Below are 24,554 nucleotides of genomic sequence, written 5' to 3'. Positions count from 1 at the left end.
GGTCCTTCTGGATGATTAAAAGGTAATTTCATGAGTTCTGCTATCTGGCAAAGGCTGTTAACAGTGATAGTATCAGCTTATACAGGCCAGGCACAGGGGTCTCAGCAAGGGGATAAATCATTAAACAACAGTCAGAATACACCACCCTTGGGGGCCAGTGAAGATTGTTCCAGACAGCTTTTTTTTCCTTGGCGGAGGGGTGCCAAATAACTCCTCTAAATTTGCCTCTGCAAATGATTGAAGTTTTAAGAGGAAAGCTTAGCACTACTTAAGCTCAGAGATTTAAGGAAGTGCTGTGTCCTAAAGTTCATGAAATTCTTCCTTCTTTGTGTGGTCATCAATGGTTGTCAGCTACATCCTATTAATACAATAATGAAACACGGGAAGAATCCAGAAGCGCCCACTAGCATTGCTTCTGACCCCCATCTAAGACAGGAGGTGAATATGATCTTCCTGTCAGTATTATTGGGGAGTCTAAATCTTGCTAGAAGGCAGAATTCCTCAGAGCAGCCTTCCCATTTCCCAGCCTTGTTAGCTTCCAGTCTTATTCTCTTTTTTTTTTTTTTTTTTATTGAAAAGTTTTAAAAATACAGTTTTCCTTTAAAAAACCCCCTTCCCCCTCCCTACCTCCCCTCCCTACCTCCCCCCTTCCCCCCCCTCCCCCCCTCCCTCCTCCCCCCCCACCTCCCCCTAACCCCCCTCCCCCCCCCCGGACTTCCCAGAGCTAAATACAAGGTATATATATATAAAAAGGCAATCATAAACAACCATATACTAACAACTATAAATTCTAAAATCCATCACTCTCTAACTTATATAGGATCAAACAAAACTTAGCATTATTAAATATATATAGAAGACAAAATAAAAAAAGAAAAAAGAAAACGAAAGAAGACTTATTCAAATGCTAGATAAAACTTCTTGACCCTATACTTATTCTGGATAAACTCAATCCATTTTCTCCATTCCATAATATAATGTTCTTGCGAGTAATCTTTCAAATAGGCCGAAATCTTCGCCATCTCTGCCAAGTCGGAAACCTTTAAAATCCACTCTTGTATAGTCGGCAGTTCCTCTTTCTTCCAATATTGACCTATCAAAAGTCTTGCTGCCGTAACTAAATTCAGCATCAACTTAGAGTCCACAACTGTAGCGTCAACAATTATTCCCAACAAAAAAAATTGCGGACAAAACTTTATCCTCCGTTTAAAAATCTTCTGCATATTCCACCAGACTTTTATCCAAAAAGCCTTGACCTTTTTACATGTCCACCATATGTGAAAATATGTTGCCTCTTCATCACCACACCTCCAACATTTAGGCTGATAATTCGGATACATACTTGCAAGCTTTTTAGGATCTAGATGCCATCTATAAAACATTTTGTAAAAGTTCTCTCTTAAACTTTGAGCTTGAGTGAATTTTACATTCCTCACCCAGATCTTTTCCCACGTGTCCATTGTAATAACTTCCTGAATGTTTTGGGCCCATTTTATCATACAATCCTTAACAAGCTCTGTTTCTGAATCGATCTCTATCAATGCAAGATATATCCGTTTAATATGTGCTGGTCCTTGATTTCTAATTTGCTTTATCAAATTTTCATCAGTCGTTGCAAATCCATTTTTTTGGTCTTCTTTCCACCTGGCCTGTAACTGAATATATTGAAACCAAGTCTGAACAACCTTCTCTTCTCGCAAGAAACTATATGATTTCAAGCACCAAATGTTCCTTTCCAAACTTAAAATTTCCTTGTAAGTAGTCTCATCATGTTTGAAACCAGCATGTATATTTTCTATTGCGTGTTTTGGGATTGCCCACAATGGTATCTTGCTGCTTAACTTATGTCTATACTTCTTCCAAACTCTCAGCAATGCCTGTCTTAAAATATGCATCCTAAACACAGTATCTACCTTCTTATCATACAACAAATATGCATGCCAGCCAAACAACAGATCATGGCCCTCAAGATTTAATAACCTCGATTGTGTCAAATTAATCCAATCACTTATTCCTACTAGTGCAGCAGCTTCATAATATAATTTAAAATTAGGCATTTTAAGGCCACCTCTCTCACGAGTATCCTGCATAATCTTAAGTTTAACTCGTGGCTTTTTCCCTGCCCACACAAATTTATTGATACCACGCTGCCATTCCTCCAAGTTAGAATCTTTCTTAAGAATCGGTATCATTTGAAATAAGAATAAAAATTTGGGCAGGACATTCATTTTCACTGCTGCGATCCGTCCCAACAAAGACAATTGCAATTTTTCCCAACTCTCCAGTTCTTTTTGAATTTTCCCCCATAACTTTTCATAATTATTTTTATATAGCTTTGTATTAGAGGGCGACAAAATCACCCCCAAATATTTAACCCTTTTAACAATCTCAAATCCAGTTAATCCTTCTGCTTCCAGTCTTATTCTCAAGTAGCTTAAGCAAAACACTTGGAGGAAACCAGGTTGCAGAAAGCTGACCTAAAGATTGCTGCCCTACATCCTGTGATAAAAACAAAAAGTACCTCAAGAAAGTATCAGTTCACGGGTGCACATCTTTATGAAAACCATGTAATTGTAAGATTTTTATTGCCATAGCTTTCCCGTAAAGTTTTCAGTTTTCAGAGGCCTTGCTGTGCTAAGCATAGATCTTAAACAGAATTGGTTGTCATTTTAGTTATTGATCAGATAGCCCCTAGGGCCTAGGAACTAGTATCCATAAAAGGCACTTAGTAAATAAAGGCAGAGGGCGATAGAACGGGACATGTAACCAAGGATGAAGATAATATATTCACTTTAGACACTTTGGATAGGTTGTGACGGCATGAGTACTAAGCCAATGAGGAAAAGGTGGGAGGTAAATTTGCAACGGCAATAGGGAATATAAAGAAAGAATAGTAATGTTTTAAGTTGTCCACTGTACTTCTGTATACATGATACAGGGGCACCAGGAATGACTGTAGTTAATAAGGCCAGGAGGCCTTAAGTTGAACAAAAGCAAGAATCGCCGTTTTAGAATTCCCAGACCATCTATCAACCTTGCTAGAAGTTCCCTGTACTTGCAGTGCCAGCAAATATTAAATGTGGTGGCTTTGCATTTTGCCATTTGCAATATCTGGGGTTTAGTGGGTTTTGTATTACAGTTTTATTGCTGTAAACCGTGTGGAGTCGCCATGAGTTGGTGTGCTATATACATTTTCTTAATAAATAAAAATGCCCACAACAAACATACTTACAATTCTGCTTTAATTATACGTAGAAATAACTAAAGGTGGCAAACATACCTAACAGAGATCCAAGCTCGCTTTCTCTGGCCCAGCACAGCAATTCCGCTCTGTCAATGTAATTATGATTTAGTAGCTGACCAGCAGGAGTGATATATAGAGAATGAGTCAGCAGAGTATTTGGGGGTAGTATCCCTTGAAGAGACTGTACCTGAGGAAGAATAGCAGTTGGAACCTGCTTGCTCACTTAAACCATTTGAATATAACTGACATTTTCTGATAGTGAAAACAATCAACCAATTGCCTTGCCTTCAAAAGTTGTGATTGCTTCATTATTGGAGGCTTTCAAGAAGACACTCAACTGCCACTTCTCAGAAATGGTATACGGTCTGTTGCTTGAGCAGGGTTTGGACTAGTTGACATACAAAGTCCCTTCCAACTCTGCTATTCTACTCTATTTTATTCCTCCCTCACCTTTGATACAAAAACAAGTTTCACTAAAAAGAATTATCCAAAAAATTAAGTGGTTCAGCTGGGCTTCTAATAAGACAAGCAATGAAATTCAAGATTCTCTACACACAACAAATTTTGCCTCAAGTGGAATTTCTTGTGTGTGATAAGGGAGGAATTTTGTGAAACACTTAATAATAAGGAAACTGATTATCTGGACCCGTACCAATCGGGTTTCAGGCCCGGGCACAGCACGGAGACGGCATTGGTCGCGCTGGTGAATGATCTCTGGCGGGCTCAGGACAGGGGTTGTTCCTCTGTTCTAGTCCTATTAGACCTCTCAGCGGCTTTTGATACCATCGACCATGGTATCCTACTGCGGTGTCTCAGGGGGTTGGGAGTGGGAGGCACCGTTTTACGGTGGTTCTCCTCCTATCTCCTGGGCCGCTCGCAGTCGGTGTTGACGGGAGGGCAGAGATCCGCCCCGAGGCCTCTCGTTTGTGGAGTACCTCAGGGGTCGGTTCTCTCTCCCCTCCTGTTCAACATCTATATGAAGCCGCTGGGAGAGATCATTCGTGGTTTTGGGGTGGGGTATCATCAGTACGCTGATGATACCCAACTTTTTTTCTCCACCCCGAACCAACCCAGTGATGCCCTCACCGTGATGTCCCGTTGCCTGGAGGCGGTCTGGGTTTGGATGGGAAGAGACAGGCTTCGTCTCAATCCTGCCAAGACTGAGTGGCTGTGCATACCGGCATCTCGGGTTGACCAAACTATTCCATCGTTAACAATGGGGGGTGAGGTGTTACCCCCCATTGATAGGGCTCGCAACTTGGGTGTCCTCCTGGATTCACGGCTAAGTTTTGAAGACCATATAGGAGCCGTGACCAGGGGGGCTTTTGCCCAGGTTCGCCTGGTGCGCCAGTTGCGACCCTATCTGGACCGAGATGCCCTACGCACAGTCACTCATGCGCTCGTGACCTCCCGCTTAGACTACTGCAACGCTCTCTACATGGGGCTGCCCTTGAGGACCACTCGGAGGCTTCAGCTGGTGCAAAATGCAGCCGCGCGAGTTGTGATGGGGGTTTCCCATTACTCCCATGTAACACCTCTGCTCCGCGAGCTGCATTGGCTTCCAGTTGCCCTCCGGCTGAGATTCAAGGTGCTGGTGATGACCTATAAAGCCCTAAATGGCTTGGGCCTGGGATATTTGAGGGAACACCTGCTGCCGGCATCAAGCTCCCTTCGTCCTGTGCGCTCCCACAGGGAGGGCCTTCTCAGGGTGCCGCCGGTCAAAGAATGCCAGCGGATGACACCCAGGGGGAGGGACTTCTCGGTGGGGGTGCCTGCCCTTTGGAACCAGCTGCCCGTGGAGCTTAGGACTGCCCCCAACCTTCGATCATTTCGCTGAGACCTGAAGACCTGGCTCTTTGAGCTTTCCGGCCCAGGCTGAGTTTTAATTGGGGGTTTTAACTGGGGTTTTATATTTTTCAGGGACTTAGTTTAATCTTTTTAAATTGCTCTTAATTTTTGTATTGTTTTATATACCCTGTAAACCGCCCTGAGTCCTTCGGGAAAGGGCGGTATATAAATTCAATAAAATTCAAATTCAAAATTCAAATAATAATAAGTTGGAAGGGACCTTGGAGGTCATCTAGTCCAACCCCCTGCTCAGGCAGGAAACCTTATACCATTTCAGGCAAATGGCTGTCCAGTCTCTTCTTAAAAACCTCCAGTGTTGGAGCATTCACCACCTCTGGAGGCAGGTTGTTCCACTGGTTAATTGTTCTAACTGTCAGGAAGTTTCTCCTTAGTTCTAGGTTGCTTCTCTCCTTGACTAGTTTCCATCCGTTGCTTCTTGTCCTGCTTTCGGGTGCTTTGGAGAATAGCTTGACTCCCTCTTCTTATCCGCAGTCTGGGCCTTTGAATGGCTACTCCCCTATGTGTAGCCTTACATGATTTATAAGGCTAGACCTACTATGGAAATCTTTCCTACAATCCAGACATTCATATGGTTTCTCTCCTGTGTGTCCTCCAGGGTACCACCAAATTGGTATTCTGGCTGGAACTTTTCCCACATTCGAGACACTCATATGGTTTTTCTCCTGTGTGAGTCCTCCGGTGTTTCACCAGGTAGGAATTCTGACTGAAAGATTTCCCACAATATGGACACTGATATGATTTTTTTCCTTTGTGAGTTCTCTGGTGTTTCACTAGCTTGGAATTATCCTGGAAGGTTTTCCCACAATTTGTGCACTCATATGGTTTTTCTCCTGTGTGAGTCCTCTGGTGTATCACGAGGTTTGAATTCTGAATGAAACTTTTCCCACAATACAGACACTCATATGGTTTCTCTCCTGTGTGAGTCCCCTGATGTTTTACCAGGTTAGAATTGCAACTGCAATTGCAATTGCAATTTCAAGGTTGACTCAGCCTTCCATCCTTCCGAGGTAGGTAAAATGAGGACCCAGATTGTTGGGGGCAATAAGCTGACTTTGTAATAATGCCGCTTGGGGTGTGTGTGAAAGCCCTAATAAGCAGGCATATACATAGAATGAAGGCTACTGCTAAGCTTGTAAGCCGCCATGAGTCTTCGGAGAAGGGCGGGATATAAATGGAATAAAAATAAAATAAATAAATAAATAAATAACTGAAACCTTTCCCACAATCTTGGCACTCATACGGTTTCTCCCCCATATGTCGACCTATGTCAGGATCAAACTTCAGGCTGTGGGCAGAGTCAATGGGCAATGCTGCCTTGTAACCTCTGACACAACAGGGCACCTGTCGTTATTGTCCCACCTTTATTATTTTTGCATCTATCTGTTCTACAAGGTCAAATAGCGGGCCCATGCTCCTAACCCCTTCCCTTAAGTATTGCCATCTGACATGAGCTAGGAAGTGAGCCTTTTCCATTGCACACCCTGCCCTATGAGACACTCTTCCACCTGAAGTGTGTTAGGAATTGATCCTTCTAGTCTTCCGTAAAGCAAGGAATATATAGCTTTTGCCCTAAGCACTGGGATAAGAAGAGGCGCCAGCACATCAGAAGCCTGAATTGAAACCAGGTTTTTGTTTATATGCATTTAAGAGAGCCAAGTGAGAGCTGTATTGAAGGCTGTGAATCCCAGCAAAGCTGCAGGCCCAGATGGGGTGCTGGGGATAGTGGTCAGGATTACAGGTGGGGATGAGACAGCATATAGGGCAGAGGTACAAAAACTATCCATATGGTGTAGTAACAACAACTTGCACCTAAACATTGGCAAGACGAAAGAGATGGTGTTAGACATCCGGAGAAAAAAGGAGGAACCTGCCCCACTTTACATCGGGGAGGACTGTGTACAGAGAGTTTCCTCCTTTAAATTTCTGGGAGTCTACCTCTGTGAAGATCTGACCTGGAAAGTTAACACAACCCAGGTGGCTAGAAAGGCCCAACAGAGGCTTCACTTTCTTAGGATCTTGCGGAAGAACAGGGTAGAACAACGGCTAATGACCCTCTTTTACCGGTCTACTATAGAGCGTCCTCTCGTATGGTATTGTGGTTTGGTATGCTGGTCTGACAGCCGCGGACAGGAAAGTATTACAGAGGGTAGTGAGCACAGCACAAGACATTGTGGGCTGTTCCCTGACACCACTGGATGACATCGCCAGGGCTCGTTGCCTTGGAAGAGTGAGGAAGATTCTCAGGGATGACTTACACCCTGGACGGTATCTCTTTACTCTCCTACCATCCGGTAGGAGATATAGGAATATAGCCAGCCATACCAACAGGCTGAAAAATAGCTTTTATCCGTGGGCTGTTAGGCTTTTAAATGGGACATAATCTCTGTGAACTTATGCAGAATTGACTTGGGAGGCCGGGGTGTGTGTGGTGTAGTTGGTTCACATGGTGTGGTAGGATGGAGGGTTTGTTGTCACCGTGTGTTGGGGGGAGAGAGCACGGCTAATCTCAATGTACACATGTTGTACTTTGACCATAAAGGATTATATTATTATTATTATTATTATTATTATTATTATTATGTTTTAATAGTTATTTTAATTTATTGATTAGCCCATAGGCCAGGTATAGGCAACCTCGGCTCTTTTATGACTCATGGACTTCAACTCCCAGAATTCCTGAGCCAGCTGACTCAGGAATTCTGGGAGTTGAAATCCATCAGTCATAAAAGAGCCGACGTTGCCTACCCCTGCCATAGGCCATACCGGAATACAGAAATCCAAACATCAATTATTAATAAAATCCTATAAAACAAATTAAAATGAAATTGGAGTAAAACACAATTAGATAGATAAGTGAAATAAGGTAGAATTATATTTCAATATCACCCCTAAAATCTACCCCAATCAGTCCCACATATGCTGATCTCAGTCAAACCATTTTACTCAAGTACTCTGCCATATTAAACATTGTTTTCAAATTCTGGCTGCACCTAAGATATGTTGTATTAATATGGGGTTCCCAATGGGTAGTAAGGCCTGGTTAACTTCTAAATGGAACATAAGCAAGAATCACAGTTTTGGGACTCGCAGACATCAAAATGCCATCAATCTTGCTTGAAGTACTCTGTGTTTATAGGGCAAGTGAATGTTAACCATGGGGGGTTTGCATTTTCCATTTGTAATGTATGGGGTCTATTAGTTTCTGTATTCAGGTTTTATTGCTGTAAATTGTGTGGAGTCAACATTAGTTGGAATGCCACATACATTTTAACAAATAAAGATACATATCTGGTGCTTATTATATGTACAAATAACTCAAGGTGGAAAACATAGCTAATACAGATCTAAGCCCGATTTCTCTGGCCCAGCACAACAGTTCACCATGACTCAGTGAAAGGGAACAACTGCACTGGGCCAGACAAAGGAAGCTCAGATCTCTTCTCTCATGTTTAATAAGACACAGTTAACCAAAAAGAATCATGCAAGAAATGAATAATTTCTCAGCTTGGCTTCCGGTAAGAGACAAGAAAGAAAATTCAAGATCATATTTTTCCTCATGTGGAATTTCTTCTGTAATAAGAGAGGAATTTTCTGCAAAACACTGTCTATAATCTGGCATTTGAATGGTTACTCTCCCATGTGTGACTTTACATGATTTCTAAGTCTATACCTACTACTGAAATCTCTCCCACAATCTGGACACTCATGTGGTTTTTCTCCTGTGTGAGTTCTCCTATGTATTTTCAGGTAGGAATCCGAGATGAATCCTTTCCCACAATCTAAGCACTCATATGGTTTCTCTCCTGTGTGAATCCTCTGGTGTATCACCAACCTGTAATTAAGCCTGAAGCTTTTCCCACAATCTGGACACTCATATGGTTTTTCTCCTGTGTGAGTCCTCTGGTGCATCACCAGGTTTGAATGCTGAATGAAACTTTTCCCACAAAATAGACACTCATATGGTTTCTCTCCTGCGTGAGTCATCAGATGTTTCACCAGGTGGGATTTTTGACCGAAACGTTTCCCACAATCTGAACACTCATATGGTTTTTCACCTGTGTGAGTCCTCCTATGTATTACCAGTTCGGAATTCCGGATGAATCTTTTCCCACAATCTGGACACTCATATGGTTTTTCTCCTGTGTGAGTCCTCTTGTGTATTACCAGGTCAGAATTCCGGGTGAAACATTTCCCACAATGTGGACACTCATGAGGTTTCTCTCCTGTGTGAGTCCTCTGGTGCATCACCAGCTTGGAATTATACTTGAAACCTTTCCCACAATACATACACTCATATGGTTTCTCTCCTGTGTGAGTCCTCCGGTGTATTACCAGCTTGGAATTAAGCTTGAAACCTTTCCCACAATCTGGACACTTATATGGTTTTTCTCCTGTGTGAGTCCTCCAGTGTTTTATCAGATGGGAATTCTGACTGAAACCTTTCCCACATTCCTGACATTCATATGGTTTCTCTCCTGTGTGAGTCCTCTGGTGTATCACCAAATTGGAATTATGCTTGAAGCTCTTCCCACAATCTGGACACTTACATGGTTTCTCTCCCGTGTGAGTCCTCTGGTGCTCCATGAGGCTGAAATTCCAACTGAAACGTTTTCCACAAACCGGGCACTCATAATAGTTTTTCTCCTGTGTGAGTCCTCTGGTGTACCACCAGATCGGAATTGCAACTGAAACATTTCTCACAATCTGAACACGTATGTGGTTTTTGTGCCATGTGCATTGTTAAATGTTTCACCAGGTGGGCTTTGTGTCTGAAATCTTTCCCACAATCTGAACACTCATGTGGTTTTTCTTTTGTGTGAATCCTCTGGTGTATCACCAAGTTTGAATTCTGACCAAAGCTTTTCCCACAATACAGACACTCATATGGTTTATCTTCTATTTTCTTGAGTTCCACATAATCTATTTTCTTCATCTGAAAACTCTGTTCCTGTTATCCTTTCCTTCCTCTCCCTCCATCTGTTCAGGAAAGAGAAGAGTTTTAATATTTTCAGGAGGAAGTGGGAAAGATTTTGACTGATGGCTTGGTTTGCATTTTGATGCTGCTTTTCATTCTGTGTTGTCCAGAGTGCTCTTTTTGGTATGCACTTTGTCTACAAGATTCATATTAATGGATTATCATTATTGTTTAAAAAATGGTTGCAGAACCTGTGAAAAGAGCAAAAAAAATCCATATATTACTATGAAAAAGCAAACATATCAAAATGCTGCTTTAATAAATCATTATGATTTATTAGGCACATAGAAGACTAGCAAAATCGAAGTTCAAATTTCCACCCATATTTGGAATTATTAAATTTTCTTCTTTGTTTGGGTAAATCAGAAATTATTATCATTGCAAACTGTTATTAAAATTACCTGAAAATACTTAGGTTTACATAGATACACGTACACACCTATAAATTTATGTATGTAGAAAATCTATGTTTGTTTGAGTCTTCAAAATGTTTCATAAATGGATCCACTCAATTTGTCTCGTCTAGTTTTAGAAAGGTGGAGACACTAATAGATGAAATGGTGCCCAATTCCTATGGAAGGTTTAAAGCATCCATTTGCCCATGAAACTCCTCGCTTGCCAGGAAAACATGTCAGTAACATTGATGGGCGGTTAAGAAATATGAAACAGTGACTTTTTAAATGTCCCAAATCTCCCAGCAGAAAGTCACAGGCAGCAATTTTATATCATGCAGCCTAAGGATAGTAACATTGGGAGAAGAGAAAGAATATGCAGCATCACCCATGTTTCGGCTTTGTCCCTTCGCTGCTTCCACACCGACCTGCTCACCTCCAAGAAGCCGTTTCGACCCTCCAAACGGCAAAAGAGACATCAGCGAGGCCATCCTCCTCCCATAAGTGAGCCGGAAGAGGAGGTTCCTTTGCCCTTTCTCCAAAATTCTCTCTAGCAAGTCAATCCTCTATCGTTTCAACTCCTTCCTTCTCCGCCTCTAGCGCTCCAGTAGACTAGCAATGTTGCTTCTTTGTAGAGCGCCATCTAGTGACATAAGGCTGAAAAACACGCTCGTTCTACCTCTACTCTAAAGCGTTCGCAACATGGTTTCATTGATTCCGTGGTTCCTCATGTGACAACAGGTCGTATTCGACTCCCACCAAGCACGTGAATACCTTTCAGCCATGACAATCTATCCCCAAACCTTTTCTTTCAGATCTCCCAAGAGTGAACTCATTATCACTCCTGCTGCATCTAAACCAGGGGTCTTCAAAGTTGGCCCTTTTATGACTTGTGGACTTCAACTCCCAGACTTCCTCAGCCAGCATGCCTGGCTGAGGAATTCTGGCAGTTGAAGTTCACAAGTCATAAAAGGGCCAGGTTTGAAGACCCCTGATCTAAACCGAAGGAAAGTATAAATCGGGGAAAGGGGAAATGATGTACAACCACCAAAGAGAAAGTACATCTTACTTGGGGGTTGGAGAAGATTGTTCCAGCCAGGTTTTTTTTCCTTGGGGGAGGGGTGCCAAATAACTCCTCGAAACTTGCCTCTGCAAATGATTGAAGTTGTAAGAGGGAAGCTTAGCACTACTTAAGCTCAGAGGTTTAAGGAAGTGCTGCGCCCTAAAGTTCATGAAGTTCTTCCTTCTTTGTGTGGTCATCAATGGTTGTCAGCTACATCCTATTAATACAATAATGAAACACGGGAAGAATCCAGAAGTGCCCACTAGCATTGCTTCTGAACCCCACCTAAGACAGGAGGTGGATATGATCTTCCTGTCAGTGTTATTGGGGAGTCTAAATCTTGCTAGAAGGCAGAATTCCTCCGAACAGCCTTCCCAATTCCCAGCCTTGTTACCTTTCTGCCTTATTGTTCCCAAGCAGCTTAAGCAAAACACTTGGGAGGAAATCACTTTGCAGAAAGCTGATCTAAAGATTGCTGTCCTGCATGCTGTGATAAAATCAAAAAGTATCTCAAGAAAGTATAAGTTTTAAGACTGCACGTCTTTATGAAAAACATGTAACTATGGTTTTTATTGTCATTTCTTTCCCATAAAAAGCTTCTTTTGCAGGAACTAAACGGAGGGAAAGGATCCTTGGCGGAACACAATGTGACATCACGCAACAAAAAATCACATCTCCCTTGGGGATCAGTGGAGACTCTTCCAGCCAGTTCTTCGTCTTGGGGTGCAGGATAACGCCCCAAAACTACCTTTCCAACTGAGGAAAGCTCTAAGGGTGAAGCCTGACGCCACTTAGCTTCCCAGGTTTAGCCAGGTGCTGCATCATCAAAGTTGACCAAGGTCTTGTTTGTATGTGCAGTCTTAAAAAAATTGCTAGGTTCATCCCATTAATAGGATACAGGTAGTCCTTGACTCACAACAGTTTGTTGAGTGACTGTTCCAAGTTACAAGCCCAGTGAAAAAAGTAAGTCATCACCAGTTTTCACACATAGGACTGTTGCAGCATCCCTGTGGTCACGTAATCCAAATTTAGTCACTTGGTAAATGACTCAAATTTATGACGCATATTTATGTTCTGGGGTCACAACCTTCTGACAAGTAAAATCACTGGGGAAGCCAGATTTTGGGCTCAGTCTTGGTCGTAGGTCAAGGGAGTACCTGCAATGAAATACAGGACAAAACCTTGAAGGGCCCACCAACGTTGCTTCCAAAGACATCTGGATAGGAGACATGATTTTTCCATCTCCATTTTTGCAGAACCTACATCTTCACTAAAGGCTGGAATTCCTCTGAGCAGCCTTCCCAATTCTCAAAGGAGTTTGATTCCAGCACTGAACATTCCCAGGCAGCTTGGGCAAAACATTTGGAGATCGCTGGTTTGCAGGAAGCTGATCTAAAGTTTCCTGTGCTTTAGTAGTTGGCTCTCAGTTGCCCTCAAAACCTCTCTACATTTCTGCCTGACACTCATTTTTTAAATTAGAAATTTAAGGTAATATTCAAAACACATAAAAACAATGAAAAATCAGCAATAAACAAAAAATTGAGAAAAAAAGATCAGCTTATGCCTTCCCTTCTTCTTTCAAATCCGTAATTCTTATATACATTCCTGTTTGGAAATTGTGTCCCCTTAGCCAACCAGAAAACAACCCTTCTTAAAAATATATCATAGCGGGAAACCCAGGATCTAGGCAAACATTTTCCTTCCACGTTGCTCACATCTGTGCAGTATGCTCGCATCTTATGGTATTGCTGGAGGAGATAGAGATGAAAGATCAAAGAGACACTGAGGTTTATAGGAAATGATTGGAGACACTTAGCTAGATAAATAGAGGATGGAGAGAAAGGGAGGGAGAAAGAGAGAGAGGAGAGGTACCTAGGGAGATTAGGATTTGAGAAATGTAAAGTTTAGCAATAGAGAAAGGAGATATGTTGTTCTTAGTTGCGAAGTCGTGTCCGACCCATCGCGACCCCATGGACAATGTTCTTCCAGGCCTTCCTGTCCTCTACCATCTTCTGGAGTCCATCTAAGCTCACGCCTACTGTTTCAGTGACTCCGTCCAGCCACCTCCTTCTCTGTCGTTCCCTTCTTCTCTTGCCCTCAACCTTTCCCAGCTTTAGGCTCTTCTCCAGTGAGTCCTTCCTTCTCATTAGGTGGCCAAAGTATTTGAGTTTCAGCTTCAGGATCTGGCCTTCTAAAGAGCAGTCAGGGTTGATCTCCTCTAGGACTGACCGGTTTGAACGCCTTGCAGTCCAAGGGACTCGCAGGAGTCTTCTCCAGCACCATAGTTGAAAGGAGTCAATTCTTTGGCGCTCAGCCTTTCTTATGGCCCAAATTTCACAGCCATACATTGCAACTGGGAAAACTATGGCCTTGACTATATGTACTTTTGTTGGCAGGGTGATGTCTCTGCTAAAGGATATCTATTGTAGTGATAAGGGCAGTTTGAGCAGAGGAAAATGGAAATATAGTGTTGTAGACTTTTTGAAAATATAGGGCAGAGATAGATAATATAGAACAGACATGTTAAACACAAGGCCCGGGGGCCGAATCCGACCCCGCGAAGTGGTTTCATGTGGCCCGCGAAGCCATCCTGGAAACAGTGAGGGAACAGCCCCCGCTGTCTTGGCCCTGGCCCAGAGATTCTCCTTCTGCCAGAGACCCTCAGATCTGTCCCACTCCTGCCCAGGCCCCCATAGGCACCCTTGATGCGAATGATGTAGAGCTGGCCACGCCAACCCAGTAGGCCATACACACTCTAGCTACGCCCACCCAGTAGGCCACGCCCTCCCTGGCCCCCTGAGGGCATCCGCAATGCTGATGCGGCCCTCAATAAAATTGAGTTTGACACCCCTGGTGTAGAGGTTAAGGCCTCAGCCTAAGAAATGAGTGGGAATCTTAGGCAGAAAGTCTGCTGGAGTCTTTAGGCCAGATCCTCCCTCAGGCCCTGAAAGGGAGGAGGTGTGAAAACCATCCACCTGTCCATAGCTCTCACCTGCTAGCTTGCTTGAGTGGAACTCCTACCTCTTCCCACACTACAATTGCATGAGGTCCTCACTTAATGACCCACGGGTCTTAAGAGTTGCAAAAGGAACTGGAACTGCCAAGATTGCCCTCACTAAGCAATGTGGTCACCTGGGCTGCTTTTTACTATCAACAGCAGTTTGCTGTGCAGAAGAAAATCATGAGAGGTTTTCCTGGCAGAGGATTTCAAGGCATTTCCGCAGATTAAGATCTTTTCTAAGTGCAGCAGAAGAGGGCAATGAAAGGTTGGTAGCCAGGAGCTAGGAAGTGAGCCTTTTCCATTGCAGACCCTGCCCTATGAGACACTTTTCCCCCTGAAGTATGGCAGGCCTTTATCCTGCTGGTCTTCCGTAAAGCAAGGAATATATAGCTTTCCCCCTAAGCACTGGGATAAGAAGAGGCGCCAGCACATCAGAAGCCTGAATTGAAACCAGGTTTTTGTTATATATGCATTTGGTTTTAATAATTATTTTAGTTTATTGATTAGTCCAAAGGCCATATCAGGATACAGAATTTCAAACATCAATTATTAATAAAACCCTATAAAAACAAAATAAAATGAAATTGGAGTAAAATACAACAATTTGATATATAGATAAGTGAAATAAGACAGAATTATATTCCAGTATCGTCCCTAAAATCTACCCCAATCAGTCCCAGATATGATGATCTCAGCCAAACCATTTTACTCAAGTACTCTGCCATATTAAACGTGCCTTTCAAATTCTGGCCGCACATATGATACGTTGTATTAATATGGGGTTCCCAATGGGTAGTTAGTAAGGCCAGGAGGCCTGGTTAACCTCTAAATTGAAGAAAACGAAAAATCACCTTTTGGGGACTCCCAGACAATCAAAAGGCCACCAATGTTGCTAGAGGTGCCGTGTATTTATAGGACAAGTAAATGTTAACTGTGGAGGCTTTGCATTTTCCATTTGCAATGTATGGGGTCTATTGGTTTGTGTATTCAGGTTTTATTTCTGTAAATCTTGTGGAGTCACCATGAGTTGGGGTGCCACATACATTTCCTTAACAAATAACAATACATACCCTGCATTTATTATATGTAGAAAAAACTCAAGGTGGCAAGCATACCTAATATAGATCTAAGCTCGCTTTTATTGGCCCAGCACAACACTTCACCTTGACTCTGTGAAAGGGAACAAATGCACTGGGCTAGACAAAGGAAGCTCAGATCTCTCATGTTTAATAATACCCACTTGACTAAAAAGAATCATGCAAGAAATTAATAATTTCTCAGCTAGGCTTCCAGTAAGAGAGAAGAAACAAAATTCAAGATCAAATTTTTCCTCATGTGGAATTTCTTCTGTAATAAGAGAGGAATTTGCTGCAAAACACTGTCCATAATTGGCATTTGAATGGTTACTCTCCTATGTGTAACATTACATGATTTATAAGTCTATACCTACTACTGAAATCTCTCCCACAATCTGGACACTCATATGGTTTTTCTCCCGTGTGAGTCCTCTTGTGTATTACCAGGTCGTAATTCCGGATGAAACTTTTCCCACAATCCGGACACTCATATGGTTTCTCTCCCGTGTGAGTCCTCCGGTGTATCACCAGCTTGCAATTCTGCCTGAAACGTTTCCCACAGTCCTGACACTCATGTTGTTTCTCTCCCATGTGAATCCTCTGATGTATCACCAGCTTGGATTTATGCTTGAAACTTTTCCCACAATCTGCACACTCACATGGTTTTTCTCCTGTGTGAGTCCTCTGGTGTATCATCAGCGTGGATTTCTGACTGAAGCGTTTCCCACAATCCAGACATTCATATGGTTTTTCTCCTGTGTGAGTCCTCTTGTGTTTTACCAGGTCAGAATTCTGCCTGAAACCTTTCCCACATTCCTGACACTCATATGGTTTTTCTCCCGTGTGAATCCTCTGGTGTATCACCAGCTTTGAATTTTGCTTGAAGCTTTTCCCACAATCTGTGCACTTATATGGTTTCTCTCCTGTGTGAGTCCTTTGGTGCTCCATGAGGCTGGAATTCCGAGTGAAACCTTTTCCACAAACCGGGCACTCATATGGTTTTTCTCCTGTGTGAATCCTCTGGTGTACCACTAGATCGGAATTGCAACTGAAACCTTTCCCACAATCTGAACATTCATGCGGTTTTTGTGCCATGTGCATTGTCAGATGTTTCACCAGGTGGGATTTGTGACCGAAACCTTTCCCACAATCTGAACACTCATATGGTTTTTCTCCTGTGTGAGTCCTCTGGTGTATCACCAGGCTTGAATTCTGACTGAAACTTTTCCCACAATACAGACACTCATATGGTTTCTCTCCAGTGTGAGCTCTCTTGTGTCTCACCAGATTTGTGTTCATGCTAAATCTTTTGCAACATTCACGAGGAGACCGAAATTATTTCTGATCCCTTATCTGGTGGTGCTTTGATTCAGGACACTCTTCCCTTCCTGAAAGGCTTTCATTGATGCCTTTGGCTATCCAAAGGATCTTTTCTTTCCCACTGATGTCTAGCTATTTCCCACTTTTTCTGAATTTGGTAATTAGATCTTTTTACCTTTTCATGCAATGTTTCCTTGCGTTCCACATGATCTATTTTTTCCACCTGAAAACTCTGTTCTTGTTATTCTTTCCTTTGTCTTCTTTCATCTGCTGAGCAAAGAGAAGAGTTTTAACATTTTCAGAAGGAAGTGGGAAAGATTTTGACTAATGGTTTGTTTTGCATTTTAATGCTGCTTTTCATTCTGTTGTCCAGAGTGCTCTTCTTGGCATCCTCTTTGTCTATAAGATTTATATTAATGGATTATTATCATTACTGTTTAGAAAATGGCTGCCAAACCTGTGAAAACATTGAAAAAAATCCATATATTAGTAGGACATATCAAACATATCAAAATGCTGGTTTAACCACTAACGTTCATTATGATTCATTAGGCGCATAAAAGACGGGGAAAGTGGCAAGAAGGTGACAAGCAATCGGGAGAAAGCAGAACTATTTAACTCGTTTTTTGCATCTGTCTTTACACAAAGGGAAAAAAACAGTCCAACCTACCAAAACCAGTGCCATAAAAAACAGAATAGAAACGCAAGTTAAGATAGGCAAAAAAAATGGTAAGTGAAAACCTGTCCAGCCTAGACGAGTTCAAATCACCAGGACCAGATGGATTACACCCCAAAGTTCTCAAGGAACTGGCAGACGTGATCTCAGAACCACTGAACTATATTTTTCAAAGATCCTGAAGCACTGGGGAACTACCAGAGGACTGGAAGAGAGCTGATGTAGTTCCCATCTTCAAAAAAGGGAAAAAAATAGATCCAGGAAAGTACAGACCTATCAGCCTGACCTCAATACCTGGGACGATTCTGGAAAAGATAATCAAACAACAAATCAGCGAACACCTTGATGCAAAGTCATCACTAAAAGTCAACATGGGTTTGTCAAAAACAGATCATGCCAGACAAATCTTATTACATTCTTTGACCAAGTGACAAAATTAATGGACCAGAGGAATGCTGTAGATATAATTTACTTGGACTTCAGTAAGGCATTTGATAAAGTAGATCACAACCTACTACTTGATAAGATAGAAAAATGTGGGTTAGATAGCATCACCACCAGATGGATTCGTAGCTGGCTGACAGGCCGTACTCAGCCTGTGGTCCTCAATGGAACTGCATCTACATGGAACTAAGTGTGTAGTGGGGTGCCCCAGGGCTCTGTTCTGGGCCCAGTGCTCTTCAATATCTTCATTAACGATTTGGATGAGGGGATAGATGGGGAACTCATCAAATTTGCAGACGACACCAAGCTGGCAGGAATAGCCAATACTCCAGAAGATAGGCTTAAAATACAGGAGGATCTGGACAGACTCGAACACTGGGCGCTATCTAACAAAATGAAATTCAATGATGAAAAAAGTAAGGTTCTACATTTAGGCAGGAAAAATCAAATGCACAGGTATAGTATAGGGCACAGGTCTGCAACCTGCAGCTCCAGAGCCGCATGCGGCTCTTTCAGCTGTCTCCTGCAGCTCCCAGTCCTCTGCTATGTGCAGTCCAAAAAAAAAAAGTGGGACTAAAAAAGTTCAACCAATCAATTCAAATATGTAGGGTAAGTGCATATCTCGCCTTGGCTCCACTCTTCAGTCAAATCCTGCTCTGCGCATGTGCGTATGTACGTGCATGTGCACACATTTTTTGCGGCTCCCAGTTTTTCCTTTTGTGAGGGAACCGGTTCCGAGTGGCTCTTTCACTGTTTCAGGTTGCTGACCCTTGGTATGGGGTTTCCTGCCTGAGCAGGGGGTTGGACTAGATGACCTTCAAGGTCCCTTCCAATTTATTATTAAATATCCACTAATATATGAAATCATTAAATTCTCTTGTTGGTTTGGATAAATCAGAAATCATCATTGCAAACCGTTATCAAAATTACCTGAAAATACTTAGGTTTACATAGATTCACGTACACACGCAGATAAATACAAACCCATCAATTTATGTACGTAGAAAATCTATGTTTGTTTAAGTCTTCAAAATGTTTCAGAAATGGATTCACTCAATTTGTTTCATCTAATTTTAGAAAGGTGAAAGTTGTTACGAGAAGACCGAGGTTGATAAGAAATAGGAAACAGTGACTTTTTAAAGGTCCCAAATCTCCCAGCAGAAAATCACATGCAGCAATTTTATATCATGCAGCCTAAGGATAATAACATTGGGAGAAGAGGAAGAATATGCAGCACCACCCATGTTTCGGCTTTGTCCCTCCGCTGTTTCCACACCGCGGAGGAAACGAAACAGCCCGACTTGCTTCCGACCTGCCCTCCACTCACCTCCCAAGAGCCGTTTCGACTCTCGAAACGGCAAATGAAACATCAGCGAGCCCATCATTCTCCCATAAGTAAGCCGGAAGAGGAGGTCCCTTTGCCCTTTCTCCAAAATTCTCTCTAGGAAGCCAATCCTCTATCGTTTCTACTCTTTCCTTCTCCGCCTCTAGCCCTCCAGTAGACTAGCAATGCCAATACCGAGCGCCATCTAGTGACCTAAGGCTGAAAAACACGCTCCTTCTATCTCTACCCTAAAAGCGTTTGCAAGATGTTTTCATTGATTCCGTGGTTGCTTATGTGCCATCAAGTAGTATTCGACTCCCACCGAGCACATCCATTTGCTTTCAGCCGTGATAATCTATCCTTTTCTTTCAGGTCTCCCAAGAGCGGAATCATTACCGCTCTTCCTGCAACTAAACTGAAGGAAAGAATAAATCATGTAAGGGCAAATGATGTACAACAACCAAGGAGAAAGTACATCTTACTTGGGGACTGGAAAAGATTGCTCCAGCCATTTTTTTTTCTAGGGGTAGGGGTGCAAAATAACTCATCAAAATTTGCCTCTGCAAATGATTGAAGTTATAAGAGCGAAGCTTGGCACTAGTTAGGCCCAGAGGTTTAGCCAAGTGCTGCGCCCTAAAGTTCATGAACGTCTTGCTTCTTTGTGTGGTCATCAGTGGTTGTCAGCTACATTTTTTATTTTATTTATTTATTTGAATTCCATTTATATCCCGCCCTTCTCCGAAGACTCAGGGCGGCTTACAAGCTTAGCAGTAGCCTTGAAACACGGGAACAATCCAGAAGTGCCCACTGGCACTGCTTCTGAACCCCACCTAAGACAGGAGGTGGATATGATCTTCTTGTCTGTATTATTGGGGAGTCTAAATCTTGCTAGAAGGCAGAATTCCTCAAAGCAGCCTTCCCAATTCCCAGCCTTGTTACCTTCCAGCCTTATTATTCCCAAGCAGTTTAAACACTTGGAAGAAACCAGCATGCAGAAAGATGGTCTAAAGATTCCTGCCCTGCATGCTGAGATAAAATCAAAAAGTATCGAAAGAAAGAATCAGTTTAAGGGTGCACATCTTTATGAAAACTATGTCATTGTATGGTTTTTATTATTTCTTTCCCATAAAGAGCTTCTTTTGCAGTTCTTCGTCTTGGGGTGCAGGATAGCACCCCAAAACTACCTTTGCAACTGAGGGAAGCTCTAAGGGTCAAGCCTGACGCCACTTAGCTTCCCATGTTTAGCCAGGTGCTGCATCATCAAAGTTGACCAAGGTCTTGTTTGTATGGGCAGTCTTAAAAAAATTGCTAGGTTCATCCCATTAATAGAATACTCACAACAGTTTGACTCACAACAGTTTGTTGAGTGACTGTTCCAAGTTACAAGCCCAGTGAAAAAAGTGAGTAATGACCAGTTTTCACACTTAGGACTGTTGCAGCATCCCTATGGTCACGTAATCCAAATTCAGTCACTTGGCAAGTGACTCATAAAGTCAGTGGGGAAGCCAGATTAACTTAATCACAGTTTGATTAATTTAACAACTGCTGTGATTCACTTATCAACTGCGACAAGGTTGTAAAATGGGGCAAACTCACTTAACAATCGTTTCACTTAGCAAGAGAAATTTTGGACTCAGTCTTGGTCGTAGGTTGAGGAGTACCTGCAATGAAATACAGGACAAAACCTTGAAGGGCCCACCAACATTGCTTCCAAACATATCTGGATAGGAGACGTGATTTTTCCATCTCCATTTTTATTTATTTTTTTATTTTATTTTAATTCCATTTATATCCCGCCCTTCTCCGAAGACTCTGGGCGGCTTACAAGCTTAGCAGTAGCCTTCATTCTATGTATATGCCTGCTTGTTAGGGCTTTCACACACACCCCCAAGCGGCATTATTACAAAGTCAGCTTATTGCCCCCAACAATCTAGAACCTAGATCTCACTAAAGGCTGGAATTCCTCTGAGCAGCCTTCCCAATTTTCAAAGGAGTTTGATTCCAGCACTGAACATTCCCAGGCAGCTTGGGCAAAACATTTGGAGATCGCTGGTTTACAGGAAGCTGATCTAAAGATTCCTGTGGTTTAGTAGTTGGCTCTCAGTTGCCCTCAAAACCTCTCTACATCCCCAAACTTTACGACTGATTTCCTGTGGCTCCCAAGGATTTAGGAGAGGGAAGCCCCAGCAGGCCAGGGGCTCCCAGGGAACTAGCCTTACTCCTGCAGGCCAGGGCTGGTTTTAGGTCTGCTAAACGCCAGGTGATTCCGTAATTTCCTCAGCACAGAAATCTCCATTAAATCAAAGTGAGTGAGACCCATACACAGCACGGCGTAGAAAAAGGCAGCTCAAAAAGAAGCTGTCTGTATTTGGGAAACAAAACTAATACACTTTTCAAAGAAATGTTTGAAAGCATTGTAAAATGAATGGTAGTGTGCATTTGCGCACAAAGGGGTTTCTGCCTGACACTGATTTTTTTAATTAGAAATTTAAGGTAATATTCAAAACACCTAATAACAACAGAAAATCAGCAATAAACGAGAAATTGAGAAAAAAAGATCAGTTTATGCCTTCCCTTCCTCATTCGAATCCGTAATTCTTATATACATTCCTGTTTGGAAATTGTGTCCCCTTAGCCAACCAGAAAACAACCCTTCTTAAAAAAGGATCCTGGCCTGAAGTCCAGGATCTAGGGCCAAACATTTTCCTTCCACATTCCTCACATCTGTGCAGTATGCTCGCATCTTATGGTATTGCTGGAGGAGATAGAGATGATAAATAGAGGATGGAGAGGGAGGGAGGGAGAGAGAGAGAAGTACCTATGGACAGTGCTTTTTGTAAAAAAAAAAAAAGCGCTGGAACTCACACACATCATACAATCTGCCTTGCCTACCCTACAATAATAATAATAATAATAATAATAATAATAATAATAATAATAATAATAATAATAATAATAATAATAATAATAATAATATAAAGTTGGAAGGGACCTTGGAGGTCATCTAGTCCAACCCCCTGCTCAGGCAGGAAACCCTATACCATTTCAGGCAAATGGCTGTCCAGTCTCTTCTTAAAAACCTCCAGTGTTGGAGCATTCACCACCTCTGGAGGCAGGTTGTTCCACTGGTTAATTGTTCTAACTGTCAGGAAGTTTCTCCTTAGTTCTAGGTTGCTTCTCTCCTTGACTAGTTTCCATCCGTTGCTTCTTGTCCTGCTTTCAGGTGCTTTGGAGAATAGCTTGACTCCCTCTTCTTTGTGGTAGCCCCTGAGATATTGGAACACTGCTATCATGTCACCCCTCACCCTTCTCTTCATTAAACTACACATACCCAATTCCAGCAACCGTTCCCTATATGTTTTAGCCTCCAGCCCCCTAATCATCTTTGTTGCTCTTCTCTGTACCCTTTCTAGAGTCTCGACATCTTTTTTACATCGTGGTGACCAAAACTGGATGCAGTATTCCAGGTGTGGCCTTACCAAGGCATTGTAAAGTGGTATTAGTACTTCACTTGATCTTGATTCTATCCCTCTGTTAATGCAGCCTAGCACTGTGTTGGCCTTTTTGGCAGCTACAGCACAAGGTTTACCTTTGTAGTTAAAAAAAAATCCTTCAATTTTTAGTATATCTAAAAGACTAGGATTTTGTTCAAGGCAACTCTGGAAAATCTGTCAAAAAAAGATGCCGGAACTCTCTCCGGTGCATTTTATGACAAAAAGAATCCTGCCTATGGAGATTACGATTTGAGATGTGGGTTATGAATAGAGAAAGGAGATATACTGTACTGATAAAGGCAGTTTGAGGAGAGAAAACTGGAAATATAGTGTTATAGACTAAAATATAGACAGATCATATAGAAAATAGGAAACAGATAGAAGATCTTATAGGAGAGGCATTTTGGTGCAGAGGTTAAGGCCTCAGCCTAAGAAATGAGTGGGAATCTTAGGTAGAAAGTCTGCTGGGGTCTTTAGGCCAGATCCTCTCCCAGGCCCTGAAAGGTGGAGGCCTGGAGACCGTCCACCTATCCGTAGCTCTCTCCTGCTGGCCTGCTTGCCTGGGACTCCTACCTCTTCTCACATCACGATTACATGAGGTCCTCACTTTGGCACCCAGAGAAACGACTGTGCAGGAGAAAAAGACCTGGGCGACTCAGCTGGTGCACAACCTGGGGGTGTTTCTGGACAGACAGCTCCTGCTGGGGAAGGCCATGGCTGCGGGAGGGGCTTTGCATAGATTGCACCAGTCCTGCCCTTTCCCGGAGAGGGAGGCCTTGCACATGAGTCTCTTGTGCCTTGGTCACCTCCCATTTGGATTACTGCACTGGGCCACCCAGAAAGTTCAACTGGTCCAGTACACAGCAGCGCACACGGTAATGGGGCCCCCTATATTGCCCATGTAAATCTTTGTGTTGCACGTTGCCCTGGATTTGTTTCTTTAAGGTACAATTGAAGATGCTGGTCATCACCTTTAAAAGCCATTTATCATAGCAATAGCTCTTAGACATATATACCACCCCGCAGGGCTTTATAGCACTCTCAATTTCCAGTCAGTGTATTGCACCCAACAAACTGGATCCTCATGTTACTGATCTTGGAGGGATGGAGTCAACCTCAACCTCCAACAGGATCAAACTTCAGGCTGTGGGTAGAGTCAATGGGCAATGCTGCATTTTAACTACCAACGCAACAGTGCACCTGTCGTTATTGTCCCACCTTTTATTATTTTTGCACCTATCTGTTCTACAGGGTCAAATAGGGGGCCCACACTCCAAACCCCGTCTCTTAAATATTCCAATTTGATAGGAGCTAAGAAGTGAGCCTTTTCTGCTGCAGACCCTGCCCTATGAGACGCTCTTCCCCCTGAAGTGTGTTAGGCCTTTATCCTTCCAGTCTTCCATAAAGCAAAGAATATATAGCTTTTCCCCTAAACACCGGGATAAGAAGAGGCGCCAGAAACCAGCTTTTTGTTTATAAGCATTTGGTTTTAATAGTTATATTAGTTTATTGATTTGCCCATAGGCCATATCGGAATACAGAATTTCAAACATCAATTATTAATAAAATCCTATAAAAACAAATTAAAATGAAATTGGAGTAAATACAACAATTTGATACGTAGATAAGTGAAATAAGTTAGAATTATATTTCAGTATCACCCCTAAAATCTACCC

General features: G+C 42.5%; 3 protein-coding genes across 5 annotated transcripts in view; all 3 read right to left on the bottom strand.

Annotated features, from left to right (window-relative positions):
* The window catches only part of LOC308663293 (uncharacterized protein), a 166,223-nt gene that overhangs the window by 94,514 nt on the left and 47,155 nt on the right, over nt 1-24,554 (bottom strand). The window lies entirely within an intron of this gene.
* On the bottom strand, nt 8,028-9,884 carry LOC308663302 (uncharacterized protein). The gene has a single exon (XM_081319615.1). It carries the CDS (start codon nt 9,695-9,697, stop codon nt 8,741-8,743), a length of 957 nt encoding a protein of 318 aa, XP_081175741.1. The 5' UTR covers nt 9,698-9,884; the 3' UTR covers nt 8,028-8,740.
* Nucleotides 15,020-19,477, bottom strand: LOC308663301 (uncharacterized protein). The gene is made up of 2 exons (XM_081319614.1): nt 19,388-19,477; nt 15,020-17,397 (listed from the first exon to the last, which is right to left on the bottom strand). Exon 2 carries the CDS (start codon nt 16,917-16,919, stop codon nt 15,948-15,950), a length of 972 nt encoding a protein of 323 aa, XP_081175740.1. The 5' UTR covers nt 16,920-17,397; nt 19,388-19,477; the 3' UTR covers nt 15,020-15,947.

This window comes from Vipera berus (genome assembly GCF_964194415.1).
Source record: "Vipera berus genome assembly, chromosome: 2".
NCBI lineage: Eukaryota > Metazoa > Chordata > Lepidosauria > Squamata > Viperidae > Vipera > Vipera berus.
The sequence above is the reverse complement of the archived record's forward strand: the minus strand, read 5'-3'. Positions and strand labels throughout refer to the sequence as shown.

Bases quoted from the DNA above. Each gene is read 5' to 3' on its own strand.
- LOC308663301 (XM_081319614.1), bottom strand. From the start codon at position 16,919: ATGAACACAAATCTGGTGAGACACAAGAGAGCTCACACTGGAGAGAAA.
- LOC308663302 (XM_081319615.1), bottom strand. From the start codon at position 9,697: ATGGAGCACCAGAGGACTCACACGGGAGAGAAACCATGTAAGTGTCCA.